Raw genomic sequence first — 13771 nt, forward strand, 5'->3', positions numbered from 1 at the left:
ACACTTGGCGGCTAGATTAGGGTTTTCACCTTTTGCTTCATCTCGCCGTTAGTTGTACTTTTCCGGTAGCATATCGAGCCACCGGCTTTCTTTCTGTCGCGATCTCTCCTTTTCCCTTGTAACCGATTGAACGTTCTTTCTCCGACCATTAATAAGACGTCTTTGCTTAAACCCACATCTTATTTATTTACCGTTTCTCGATCAAACAGGTATGTATATATATATATATCCTCTAACTATGATGTTTCTCTTATTTTCTTATTTCTGATCCATGTATCGTTCCTTTCCCAAGGTACCTGCGAATAATCCAAGAGCTCCACAGGGTACAACTTGTAGATATTCTGAGAGAAGAAAAGCTCGCCTTCTTTATTAATCTTTATAACATGATGGCTATTCATGCAATACTTGTATGGGGACATCCAGCAGGACCACTCGAACGAACGAAGATGTTTGGAGAGTTCAAGTATGTGATTGGCGGCTACACTTACTCACTCTCGGCTATCCAACATGGTATTATACGGGGTAACCACCGACAGCCTTACCATCTTGCGAAACCTTTTAATGAAAAGGATAAACGGTCCATGGTAAAGCAACCGTATGAAGAAGCTAGTTTGAGTGGTTTTTATACATTTCTTGTGCTGATTCATGTTATCATGTTATCATGTCTTTAGGTTGCTCTGCCTTATGCAGAGCCTTGTCATTTTGCTCTGGTTTGTGGCACTCGTTCTGGACCACCTCTCCGATGCTTCTCGCCTGGAGAGATCGACAAAGAACTCATGGAGGCAACTCGCGATTTCTTAAGAGGAGGAGGACTCTTAGTTGATCTCAGTTCCAAAGTTGCATACATTAGCAAAATCTTTAACTGGTAAAGCTCAGATATATCTTTTTTATGGATACAACAGATTTTAAAGTTACATATGATTTCGTCACTTACTCTACTTAGTCGTTCATTGCACAGGTATGCGGTGGATTTTGGAAATGGTGAAAAGAGTGTACTGAAGCATGCATCAACCTACTTGGAACCTCAACTTTCAGAAGCGTTGCTGGATGTGCTAGTTGATACTCAGTTTAGAGTTGTCTACCAAACATATGACTGGGGACTTAACCACTAAAATCGGATGGTCTTATGCTGTCTTTTTAAGTTGTGCTTCATAATCTTTTATCATAATTTGTTAGTGGTTGGAGACAATTCTGTTGGTGGCACTGAAAACCAAAAAAAAGCTCAACCTCATGGATGACTAGAATCTAATACAGTCAACTTTTTCAGATTTGTACAAATCCAGTCTATCATGCCTTTTTCTTTTTCTTGCTAATGAGCTACCACTCACATTGGTTTTCATGGTTTATCTACCGAAGTTAGATATATTTTGCTACTTTTGCTTATTCGGTTTCAGTTGTAATCTCACTTCCAGACAAACGTCATGTGCGATTTTCTCTATAGAAGGTTTTTCATAAATTTAGAATATATTGGTTTTCAAAGTTTGTTTTCCTATCAACGTATTTATTTTAGTGCATCGTGTATTACTTGTCATTGGCTTCGAAGAAAGTCCGGTTTCCCAAAAAAATACGATTTTTCATTATAAATTTTGATTGTGTGTATTGGCTCTCTCCCCAAATATAAACTATAAAATTTTCAAATCTACCTTTTAAAGATTATTCCGAATAAGGATGATTCATTTTGATATCAGCAACATCAGAATTGTTTCCTTAGAACTAGCCCTAAGAGAAAAAAAAATGTTCTTTCGATTATACATTTTCCTATGATTGATCTATAAAAAAATGATAATGTCATTGTTAAACGCATATTTTATATATTTTCCTATAATCTAGACACTTTATACAATCATTCCATGTTTAAAAATGCGCCACCGAATACTGGAAACTCGTGGGAAATGCAATTTGGCCACCAAGCAGAGCCGGTCTTGGAGGGAAGCCAATGAAGCTTGTGCTTCCAGCCACCAAATATTATCATCCTAAACGGCCACATTTGAACAGAAAGTTCTTAGTAGCCCAGCGGTTGGGTGGTTGTTGTAACCTGTTACAGGTTGCGGGTTCGAGGGACTTCAGCCACATTTTTTAAATTGGCTTCTAGCCATATAATAACTAGGACCGGCTCTGCCACCAAGCGTGGCGAATTAGAGTTATTCAGCCAAATATCCACTGCAAAGAAAAAACGTAAATAACCACAAATTAGCCACACAAACTTTGTGGCTAGAGTTTTACAGCTACAAATAGCTACAAAAATTACCACAATATTTTAAAAGCAAAAGTTGTGGCTATCGTGTAGATTTTTGTGGCTAATTTAGCTACAAACTATATTTATAGTTTTTCGAGGATAATTAACCAAAATTTGTAGACATAAAAAATCCACTATTAACCACAAAATAATTTGTTGAAGTATATAGCCACAATGTAATTTGTGGCTATTTGGAGATATATAAATCCTAAACTTACTCTGGACCCTAAACATACCCTAAAGCCATTTATCCTAGATCATGAATTAAACTCTTAAATATAAATATGAACAGTATTCGATTTTGGACATATATGTATATATATACTATATACATTTATATGTTATGTTTAGGTTAGATTTTGAAGAAATAAAATTTCAAACTATAAACTGTAATCAGGCCCTAAACCTAATTTTTTACATGTACTTAGAAACTCTTGAAAATAAATAATAATTAATATGACAAAAAGAAAATCCAACGCTAGTATCAAATTTTGAAATAATCTAACAGTTAACCAACAATAGTACTTTCTAAAATCTAGATCATAACCATTAACCATACTCTAAGGGGGATGTATTCAACCGAGAGTTTCAGGTGATTTGTATTAAAATGACAAATCCACTGTTATTGAAACATGAATTTTAAAAACTCATTTAAAATCCACTGTTATTGAATTTGACATTTCTTAAAGTACTCTGAAATCCACTGTTATTGAAAATATTTTAAGTTGTGGATTTTTAAAGTTTTTAGGTGATTTTAGGGTGTTTGGGTAGGATTTCTTAGTTAAAAAAATTAAAACCCAAATCCCATAGTTTTAGGTGATATTCTAGAGTAGTTTAACAAAAATCACTTAAATCTCTGCAACTTATTGAAATCATCTAAAACCCCATTAAAAATCAAATCACATCAAATGTTAAATTGAATACATCCCCCTAAGACTTTGATTATTATTCTAAAATCTAAATCCTTACTTATAAACTCTAAATATAAATAATATGTCCGACCCAACATTTATAAGAAATTTCAAAAAAAAAGAAGCAAATCAAATTTATAAGTTAAGAAAATCCAACACTTGTAATATATTTTCCCAAATCTTAATTACAAACCTTAAACCTAACCCTCAAAGCCTATCTCCAGAGTCCAGACATAATACTAAAACTCCAAACTAGATTTTAAAGTTGATTCAATTCGGTGAGTTTCCACATCTATTTTTTAACCTTAATAATTCTCAAACATTAAACATAACATCTAAGTATATAACCTTACCCTAAAGGGACGTGTTAATTTATACTATTATTTATGAAGCGATTTAGCTTATTTGTTATGATTTCTATGATTTTAGCCAATTTTGCTTATTTGTCATGTTTTAATTAGGTTTAAACTGAGTCATTAATTTATTAATAGTTTTTAGTTGAGTCCATAATTTATTAATTTAAATAATATAACTATAAAATATGTAATTAGATATATAATTATTTTGATTTTGCTTATTTGTCATGTTTTCCATGATTTTAGTCAATTTTGTTTATTTGTCATTTTTTTTGTCATCAACAAACAGATTCATATAGACTCTGCGAACCAATCCGGTAACTCCGCATCCATGTGAACGACGAAAGAAGATTGTTTTCTGGCACATCGTGCTAGACTATCCGTCTTTTGATTTTCCGTCCGGTGTACATGAATAATCTCTGAGCTAGTAAAACGTGTTTTCAGTAGCTTTATGTCTTGCAGATAACTCTCAAACGCTGGCCATTCCTCTGGTTGCGAAACCATCTTCACCAATTGAGAACAATCTGTAGCAAAAGTAACCTGAAACTGATGTAAATTCCTCATACATTCCATTGCCCATATCAGTGCTTCCATCTCTGCATAAAAAGGTGAAATACATGCCCTAGAATTCCTTGCACCCATCAATCCCTAAATGCCCTCGAGTATGCTATACCATCCTTGACCTGAATAAGGTTCTTTATCTTTCCAGGAACCATCTATAAAGTACCAACGACCAACCCGCGGCTGACGATTCAAAACCTTAGTCTATTGTGGTACCTGCTTAGTCTTCATCACCTGAGCCTCAGTGCAAAGTGTTGATTCAGTTTCTGCAAGCGCAAGTATATCTCTTGGGTCAATATCCAAATTACTAAAAAACTTATTATTCCTTCCTTTCCAAATATACCATAATATCCACGCAAACTGATGATCTTCCATCTTCGGGAGTACCCTCCAGAAAAGATGATCCATATTCGTAAATAGAGAACTAGTGGGGAAGTAGGCTGGGTTAGACGGTATCTTTGACAAAGCTCAAACCTGACGCGCAGGAGGGCACTCAAAAAACACATGGTTTATTGATTCCTCCTCAGCTCCACATCTAACACAACAAATATCTCCCTTCATTCCTCTTGCTTGCAAATTCTTCTTAACAGCTATACATCCGGATACCATTTGCCATAAAAAGTGCTTAATCTTCGGAGGGCATCTCACCTCCCAGCAGAACGCTTTCAGAATATCCACTGTGGGACCATAAAACACTGGTGGTTTTGCCTTGTCCGGATAGACCCGTTCTAACTGATATCCTGATTTAACTGAATATTTCCCATTATATGTGAAGTGCCATCCATTCTTATCCACCATCTGAGTCTTACTCAAAGGAATACTTTCAATAATTTGAGCATCCTAGGGATCCACCAAATCCCGAATTACTTGCGACTTCCAAGTTCGTGAAATTGGATCTATCAAAGAGTCCACTGTGAGGTCCTGATAAGTGTCATGTTGATTTTTTTTTTGCTGGTCTCGGGCGAGTGGTTGGGAGCCATGGATCACTCCATACAGAGATAGAGGACCCCATTCCCACCCATTTGATTAGTCCTTTGCTAACCAGAGATCTAGCAGATACAATACTCCTCCAACCATACGACGGGGAGTATGAATGAATCGGTTCTAGCGGTGAGGCATTCCTATAGTACCGTCCTTTAAAAACTCTAGCAAAAAGAGTTGAAGGCTTCTCTATCAGCCTCCACAATTGCTTTCCAAGCATAGCCGTATTGAAATCCGTTATGTCCTTAAAACCCAGACCTCCTTCGTCTTTATTTGTACATACTTTGTCCCATGACTTCCAGTGCATACCCCTTGTATTTCCCCCGGGCTCCACCAAAATTTTGTTACCGCACTCGTCAATTTCTTCACCGTTGCCTTTGGTAACCGATAAACCGACATCACATGGTTAGGCAAAACCGTGACTACTGATTTAATGATTACTTCCTTTCCATCTTTGGAAAAAAATTTGAACGTCCATCCATTCACCCTATTATTCAAACGGTCCTGGACAAATCCAAAAACTTGTATCTTGGATCCCCCAAGACTCTCCGGCAGACCCATATATGATCCCATCTCTCCTAAATTTTGTATCCCTAGGATGTCTCTCAACTCTTGTCTAGTGGACTCCTCAATCTTATGTCCAAATTGAATCGAGGATTTCTGAAAATTAATCAGTTGGACCGAGACCACCTCATATTCCTTCAAAATCCTAAGGATAGTGTGACATTCTTCCTTCTGTGCCTTAAAGAAAAAAAGACTATCGTCCGCGAACAACATATGAGAAATCGAAAGGCAAGCTCTGGCAACCTTCATTCCCGTGAATTGATTACTCCTTTCAGCCTTCTTAATATTTGCAATCAAAGCCTCAGTACACATGAAAAATAGATAAGGGGATAATGGATCCCCCTGCCGTAAACCTCTTTGAGGAACTATATGTCTACGCGGCTGCCCATTCAATAAAACATGATAAGGTTTTTATTAGGTTTTAGCTTAGTCATTGATTTATTAATAATTTTTAGCTGAATCACTAATTTATTAATTTAAAAAAATATCTGTAATAAATTTTATATATAATTAAAAACGAATTTTGATTTAATAATATTTAAATATATATGTTATATTAAAATTCTTATTTTCTTATTTGTCATATTTTATTAGGTTTTAAGCTTTTATACAGGTCATTGATTTATTATTAGTTTTTAACTGAGTATTTATTAATTTTCACAAAACCCGTAATGAATTTTATATATAATAAAACACACATTTTATTTTAATAATATTAAATTTATATGTTATATTAAATAATTAATTATAAACTAATATAATAAAATTGTGAAAATATATTTAAAAATTAAGAGAATTCTTATATATATTGTGTTGCTATCTGAAAACAATATTTTTTTATTATAAAGTTAAAAAACTAAGATATAAAACAGTTTATAATTAAATATTTGTCGAACAAAAATATTAATATAAAGATATTTTATAAACTATTTCAAATAGATGAGTGTTTTAAAACTTTTAACACAATAATAAGTACACAGTTTTATGAACGTTTTTTGACATATATAAATAATTTGATGTTCTATTTAGCTATTTAAAATCATAAATAATAACTTAACTTGTGACTGAGTTCAAAACAAATTTTCTTGCTTTTACTTTAAATCAGTTTAAGTCTAATTCGTGAAACACTATAGCTTCAGTTGGTGACCACTGGAAGAATAAAAAAAATGAACAAAATAAAAAATAAAATTTCATTTGAGAAATTGAAAAAATAAAAAAATATATGAATTTTTGTTCAATTTTTTCCTTATCAAAATTGCATAGGGAAATTTTTTCTTATAAATTCATTCTTCCATGGGGAATTTAAAAGAAAAAAGTGGGATCTACCTTTCAATAATTTGACTAAAATTTCAACATATCTGGTATAAATTTTGAGAAACAAAGAATTCACCATAATTTTTTTCCTTCAACATGTTCACCAATTAGAGTTTTATAATGCTGATTTTTAAATTAATAAGACATAAAATAATAAGTATTTGTAAGATGATTATGTGCGGGCAAAACACCTAATTCAACATTAAAAACAATTGAATTATGTTCCCAATGGAAAAAGCAACTGAATTCTGATTGGTTAATAAAGAAAGGCACGGATCACTCTGAAATGAATATCAGCCATTGATTGTGTTATGATCTAATGGACACGAATGATTGTGCTTTTCTGCTTTATTTCTACTCTTCTTTCTCTTTATCTGATTCTCCTTTGTCTCTTTTTATCTCCGTCAACAAGAGAAAACAACAACAAAACGGGGAAAAAGCTTGCGTGCCCCTGGATCTCATGAATCAATCTCCTATGGGTCTGTGAATCTCCTATACCCCTATCTCATTAACTAAATGCGAATGAACGAAAGTGCCCTCAGATTATTAAATCTGAAAAAATTAAAAGTGGTTTGGTATTTTGGTTTTCCTTCGATTGGTTGGGTAAAGTGGTTTGGTTGAAACAGATCGGTTTGATCATTATGAATAAATAATTAAAATGGAAATTCCTAATTGAAATTCAATCCAGAAACAGAATTCCTCCCGAAACCCTCAGCTCAGGCCCCTTCTCTTTTCTTTTCCCACAGTTGGTTTCGCTTCTTGGTTTCAGAATCCGCTGGTTTCCTATCGTTTCTCCCTCAGCTCAGCTCCGGAACCCTCAGCTCCTCCTCCACTCACAGGTTCTCAATCTTCGTCTGGGCCAGTCGAGTTGCAGGTGAGTTGTGTTCTCTGGCTTGAATAGCTTTTAGTGGTTTTTTAATTGGGATCTGATTAGAAGTAGGAATCAAAACGACATTGTCTTGTTTGAAATTAGGTAACCTAATTCATTTCGGTGGTGGAATGAGAGTGTATAGGGGAACCGTGTATAGGCAGTAGAATTAGACCTAGATCGATCTGGGGCAACTCAACTGAAACCTAATTCAACTTTTCTGATAATTGTAGGATAACTGGAAAACTCGGAATAACGAGTATAACTGGAAAACTAGGAACAACTGGTAGAACTTTAGATAACTGAAAAAAACCTAGGAACAAATGGTATAACTTTGGATAATTGTAGTAGATTCTTGTGTTTATTCCTTTTTTTGGCAGGGTACAATGAGCAATCACGTGAGATCATTGCGCGGAAAGAATCTGGCAGGTTGTGATATACCTGGTAGTCCAGAAGAGAGCTACAAGATGATGTATAACTATTTGTACATGTTAGAGCAAGTGAATCCGGGAACAAAGGCATGTGTGAAATTGGATGAGGGATCGAAATTCAAGTACCTCTTTGTAGCCTTGGGAGCTTGCATTGAAGAGTTTGCAGTTATGAGAAAAGTGATAGTTGTGGATGTGACATGGCTGAAGAACGGATATGGTGGTGTTCTAGTCTTCGCAAAAGCACAAGATCCTAATTGTCACGCTTATCCACTTGCGTTTGCAATATTAGATCGAGAGAATGATGATAGTTGGACTTGGTTTTTTTAGATGCTTAAAAGTGTTATACCAGACTCTTCTGAACTGGTTTTCATGAGTGACAGAAATAGAATCCTCATCTCTGCTATAGCAAACGTGTTTCCACAGGCTCACCATGGTCATTGTTTATGGCATTTGAAGGAAAATGTGAAAGGGCATGCTTGTAGCGTCAAAAAAGATATAGTCGGGCATAGATTCATGGAATTGGGCAGATATTACACGGAGGCTGACTTCAAATCTGCTTACGATTCATTTAAGATAAGCTATCCTTCAGCCTACAAGTATGTTGAGGAACATACTGAAAATGACAAATGGGCAAGAGTTTTTTTTTTCCACGTGACAGGTACAACATGGATACAAGCAACAGTGTGGAATCAATGAAGAACATGCTTAAAGAGGCAATGAGGTGGGACTTAATACCAATGCTGGATTACATCATCGGGAAAATCTCTGATTGGTTCAATCAAAATCAGAAGGATGCTGTTGCTGGATCAATTGATAGCAAACTGGTGCCTCTGGTTGAGCTACGTGTGCGGGAGCTTGATAGTTATGAGTTTGAGTACGAGATCACCGACACTGAAGGAAAGATGTTTTTGGCGAGCTTAGTTGGGAAAGGTTGTACTTGCAAGGTGTGGGATTATGAAAAGTTTCCTTGTCTGCACGGACTGGCTGCTTACATAAATTTCACTACAAACGTTGGCAGGCGCCTTCATATCCATGAGCTGTGCTCAGAATACTACTGGTCGGAACTGTGGGCAATGGCATATTCCAAGACACTTTATGTTGTGCCCGACAGGTCTTCTTGGAATGTACCGGATTACATCAAGGAGGTGAAGATCATGCCTCAGGATTGCATCGCACGGGAGGGAAAGAAAAGAGTTAGAAGTTAGTTATTTGGATGTAGGAGTAATGCATTTAGCTCTGTTATCTGTTTATTTTGTGTTGTACGCTTCGGAAAACTGCGTAAAACTTGGTTATCTACTTTATTTTCTAATGAGATTAGTATTATCTATATCAAAACTCGGTTATCATAATATTATCTATATCAAATCTCGGTTGTGATAGTTTTACATTTGTTTTCTCTACTATAATTTATAATTCTAACAAAACTCGGTCATCACGTTTTTGAAATTTTCTTCAAACTCGTGATATATTCATTATGAAACCTTGTAATTTTAATCACACTTTTCAATGAAGAACTTCTTACAAAGGAATTTTTCGAGTTATATCAATTACGCCTATATTATTGTACAGAACAATATAACTTACATTTTGAAGTACTAAAATCGAAAGTAAAACTAAAAAAACAAATTAAAAAAATTAGTAACACTAATTAAATTAGAAACCAGCAAAAGTAGAACTATGACCAAATTTCGTAACACTAGTATCCTATGTATAACTAAGAACAAATATTAGGAGGGGAATGAAAATTGTTTTGGCAACTAAACAATAAAAAAAGGAAAAAAAATTCTTTATCTCCAATCTCATCACACAACATCGACAGTACCTTCACTTTTTCTTATCAGTCTCTCTCTCCTCCGAAACACACACACTCTCTCTCTCTCTCTAACTACACAACAACGAAAGTACCTTCACTCTGGATCATGGTTGTTGGTTGGAACTGGTATTCATTATCTTCGGTATAACTAAAACTTCGGTATAACTAAAAACACACCAGTATCTTCGGTATAACTAAGATCAAATTTCTGGAGGGAAATGAAATTTTTTTTGCCGCTTAAACATCTGTTTCAAATATCTTATCCAAACACTTGTTCTCATCTCAACCACACAACACATCTCTCTCTCTTCCAATTTCGTGAGTCAAACTGGGGTCCAATTCCCGAATCTACCGACCCCACCTATTACATCTCTCTTCTCTTCCCTCTTCTCTTCCCTTCTCTTCCCTTCACTTCTCTCTTGTCACCTTTCGATCTCTTCCCTCCGTTCCTCTCCCTCCCTCTCTTCTCTTCTTCTCAGATACAAAAAGTGAAGATGGAACCACAAAAAATGAAGATGGAGAAAGTGAAAATGGAAGTGGCTTCGGGATCGTCGACGAGGAGGCGAAATTCGGGTCGGATATTCTGTATTTGTGGCTTCCCGGCGAGTATAACACAAGGTTGGACTGACAGAAACCCAGGTCGACGCTTTTATGGCTGTCCGCGTTTTCCCAATGGATGCAATTACTTCTCTTGGTTTGATGAAGAGGACGGTACAGCTTGGCAAAAACAAGCTTTGCTTGACGCCCGTGATGAGATCTGGGAGAAGGCTAGAGTGATTGAGCAGTTAACTCAAGCCATCTCAGAAATGAAAAGCAATTTCGAGAACAAAGAGACAGTGGATGACGAAAATGAAGATGAGATTGTTAGAAAGTTTGAAGAATTCTATCTTTAAATGTTTTGGATTGTCAGAACTTGTTTAAGTGTTTTGCATTGTCGGAACTTAGAGCTTCAATCCTATTTGTTTTATGTTTCTTTGCTTCGGCGGATAGGCTTACAAGTCTTTATTTTGTGGTTGTCTAAGACTTGTAAAATTCTAAACTTTAGTTTCTTTATTTTGTGGTTTACGATAACATGAATTTGCAACATCCCGAAAATGAATTTGAAATTGAAATTGTAATGGTAAAATCAAGAAAATTATAGTTTCAAACTTCTACTAACCGAGAAGCATAGAGTTTTGCAAAACAATCAGACATGAAACATCAACAAAACAGGAAACAACTCCGGCTTCCTTCACAAACGTATGGGAACACCGTCGACAATGAACCACACTTCTCTGATTGCTTCGATGGGCTCAAAATGCTGCAAATTACATTTAGTTCTACGTTAGTTATACCAGTAATACCAAATAGTTTTCCCAAAGTTACTATAGTATTCTCTAGTATACCTACCTATTACTAATTTTACCAAATTCTCAATGTTTCACCGAGTGGTACTAGTATTACGTATAGTTATACCATAATTTCCAGGTTCTACACATCATCACCATAATTCCTATTTCTAGTTCACCAAGACCAATTCAAACAAAACTAGGATTCAAAATCCAATCCTAATTTAGGAATTCTCCTATTTGTTACCTCGTCGGCGTCCTCCTCCTTCTCGTCCCCATCTTTAACTCCTTCCACTACACTTTCCGAACCCTAATCCTCATGGACATCATCCTCATTGTCATTCTCCTCTCCAGATGTAACTGCCACCGCAGCTCCAACGAGGACACTTATCGGCTCCGAGATTACACCATCTGTCTCCGTCGCCGTTGCTTGTCCCCCTTGCGACCCCTCATCCGGCATCTCCATCATTTCTTTTAATTCTATCGATTCTCACTCAAATCGACTTCTTCGACCAAGAAAGGGAAGAGAGGAGAGAAATAGAATTATTTTTTTCAACGGGAATACGATTTGATTTCGTTAAATCCCAAATTAAAATTAGGGTTTCATTAACCCGGAATGGGGAATCGGTCTGGGTTTCCTTCGGTTTTCGTTTGGATCGCAGTTTGAATTAGATCAGATTGAATTTCAGTACAACTAGGTATAACTTGTAAATAACTGAATTTTCTTATTGTTTAATTTAATGGTCTTTTACCTACTATCCTAATTAAATAAAGATAGAAAATATCCACGTTCTATAACATGGGTCCTTGGAAGATTGATTCATGAGATTCCTGCCCCTTCCCCCCCCCAACAAAACTAAGAACCATCGTCTCAATACAATGCTTTATCTACTAAAACAGCTGGTGCTTCTCATCCAGAGCCGTTGATAAATAAGATTATTCGTCGATGAACCCTGTGTCGAAGCGCGAATCATTTGCTATCTCTCTCTCTCTCGGTCTCGCGATGCCTCTCAGATTCAAGCCATCTCGCGTTGTGGGGCTTGTTGACCTTCACAATCTGCTCTGAATCTGGCTTAAGAAATCGATTCAACCTGAGACGATGATACATGCTTAAGAGAATCCGTTGTAGAAGCGTGATAGTCAGTCTCCTCTTTGCAATCGCAATGCAGTGGTGGTGGTCGCAGTCGTAGCGGTGGTGGTCGCTGTTGCCGTCAGGTCCAAGCGAAGAAGCGGCGGTGAGGATGGGTAGAAGATAGACAATTTTGTATTAGGTTTAGGTTCTTTTTTTTTTATTTGGTTTAGTTTTTTTTAGTAAACCAGATGTAATTTGTAAACCAATTTTAGTTTATAAACCAAATTCTTGTTTTTAGTAACACATACAAACCAAATTTAGTTTACAAACCAAATTTTCATTGGTAAATAAATTTAATTTTGTAAACCCATTTTATAATTATATATATTTTTTTTTTTTGTTTTGTTATATTTTCCATATTTTGAACAATTATATATTAGCCACAGTTTGGAATGTTACTTTTTTGTGGCCGAAATAGTTGCGAATATAATTTGTAGCTAATCGTACATATTAGCTACAAATATCGTTTGTAACTATGACCTTGATTGGTAGAGCATTAACATTAGTAGTAGCAGTATACTGCAAGAGCTATATGTTTTTGCTAAACTGTTTAATATGATGATTGGTAGAGCAGTATGAGTATGATATTTAAAATTATTATAAAAATTAGTATATAATATATTTATTTTTAATGAATATACTTCTAATATATATATTAACATATAAAATTAAAAAGATATATAATTAATTTATTTTATTTAATAATTTTATAAATACGTTTTTATCGAAAATATTATTTAAAAATAAATTTTATAATTAAAATATCTATTTTTTAAAATATTTTTTCAAATTTAAAATAAATTAAATTAAATTAAATTTTATATGTGAAATACTATGTAAAAGAAATATTTTTATTGTAAATTAACTTTGGAAATCAAAATTTTATTTTCTGGATATAAAAATAATTTTATGATATTATTAAATTAAATAAATGAATTAATTATATATTTTCCTTAATTTTATAAATTATAAATGCAAATGCTCTTCTAAAGCCTTCATATGAGAGCATTGGTCAGAAAGCATTTAAAGAGCATTAGTATTTAGTAAATGTTTATCTAAATGGTTCTAAAGCCTTCATAATGTTCTACCAATCAAAGCTTATGCAGTGGAATGACAGCAAATAGCAAGGCATTGTTGATACTTGATAGCCACGCCTATATAGTCAACGAATTATTTCGGTGACTTTTTGTAGCTATCGATCAAATAGCCACAAAAATCAGTTAATACCCCTCTTCGAAACAACGCTAGGCGTTATCCGTACGCTCGGGTTGGGCCT

The 13771-nt window shown here is 34.9% G+C and overlaps 2 protein-coding genes across 6 annotated transcripts in view; both read left to right on the plus strand.

The window, feature by feature from the left end:
- LOC106313050 overlaps positions 1–1268 on the plus strand; it is a 7715-nt gene extending 6447 nt beyond the window's left edge. For 3 of the 5 annotated variants that reach the window (XM_013750771.1, XM_013750773.1, XM_013750774.1), the window contains 3 exons: positions 293–584; positions 672–865; positions 959–1268. In XM_013750771.1, the coding sequence (XP_013606225.1) occupies positions 293–584; positions 672–865; positions 959–1112 (640 nt within the window). In that variant the 3' untranslated portion in view covers positions 1113–1268. Of the gene's footprint in view, positions 1–288; positions 585–671; positions 866–958 lie in introns of all 5 variants that reach the window. The other 2 variants (XM_013750775.1, XM_013750772.1) reach the window with 2 other exon arrangements.
- Positions 1269–5941: 4673 nt separating this feature from the next.
- Positions 5942–9427, plus strand: LOC106314643. The gene is made up of 5 exons (XM_013752484.1): positions 5942–6016; positions 7693–7797; positions 8172–8497; positions 8603–8818; positions 8881–9427. The coding sequence occupies exons 1-5, from the start codon at positions 5942–5944 to the stop codon at positions 9425–9427; spliced, it is 1269 nt and encodes a 422-aa protein (XP_013607938.1).
- Positions 9428–13771: the final 4344 nt, after the last annotated feature.

The sequence above is a fragment of the Brassica oleracea genome, chromosome C9 (genome assembly GCF_000695525.1).
Source record: "Brassica oleracea var. oleracea cultivar TO1000 chromosome C9, BOL, whole genome shotgun sequence".
Lineage (NCBI taxonomy): Eukaryota > Viridiplantae > Streptophyta > Magnoliopsida > Brassicales > Brassicaceae > Brassica > Brassica oleracea.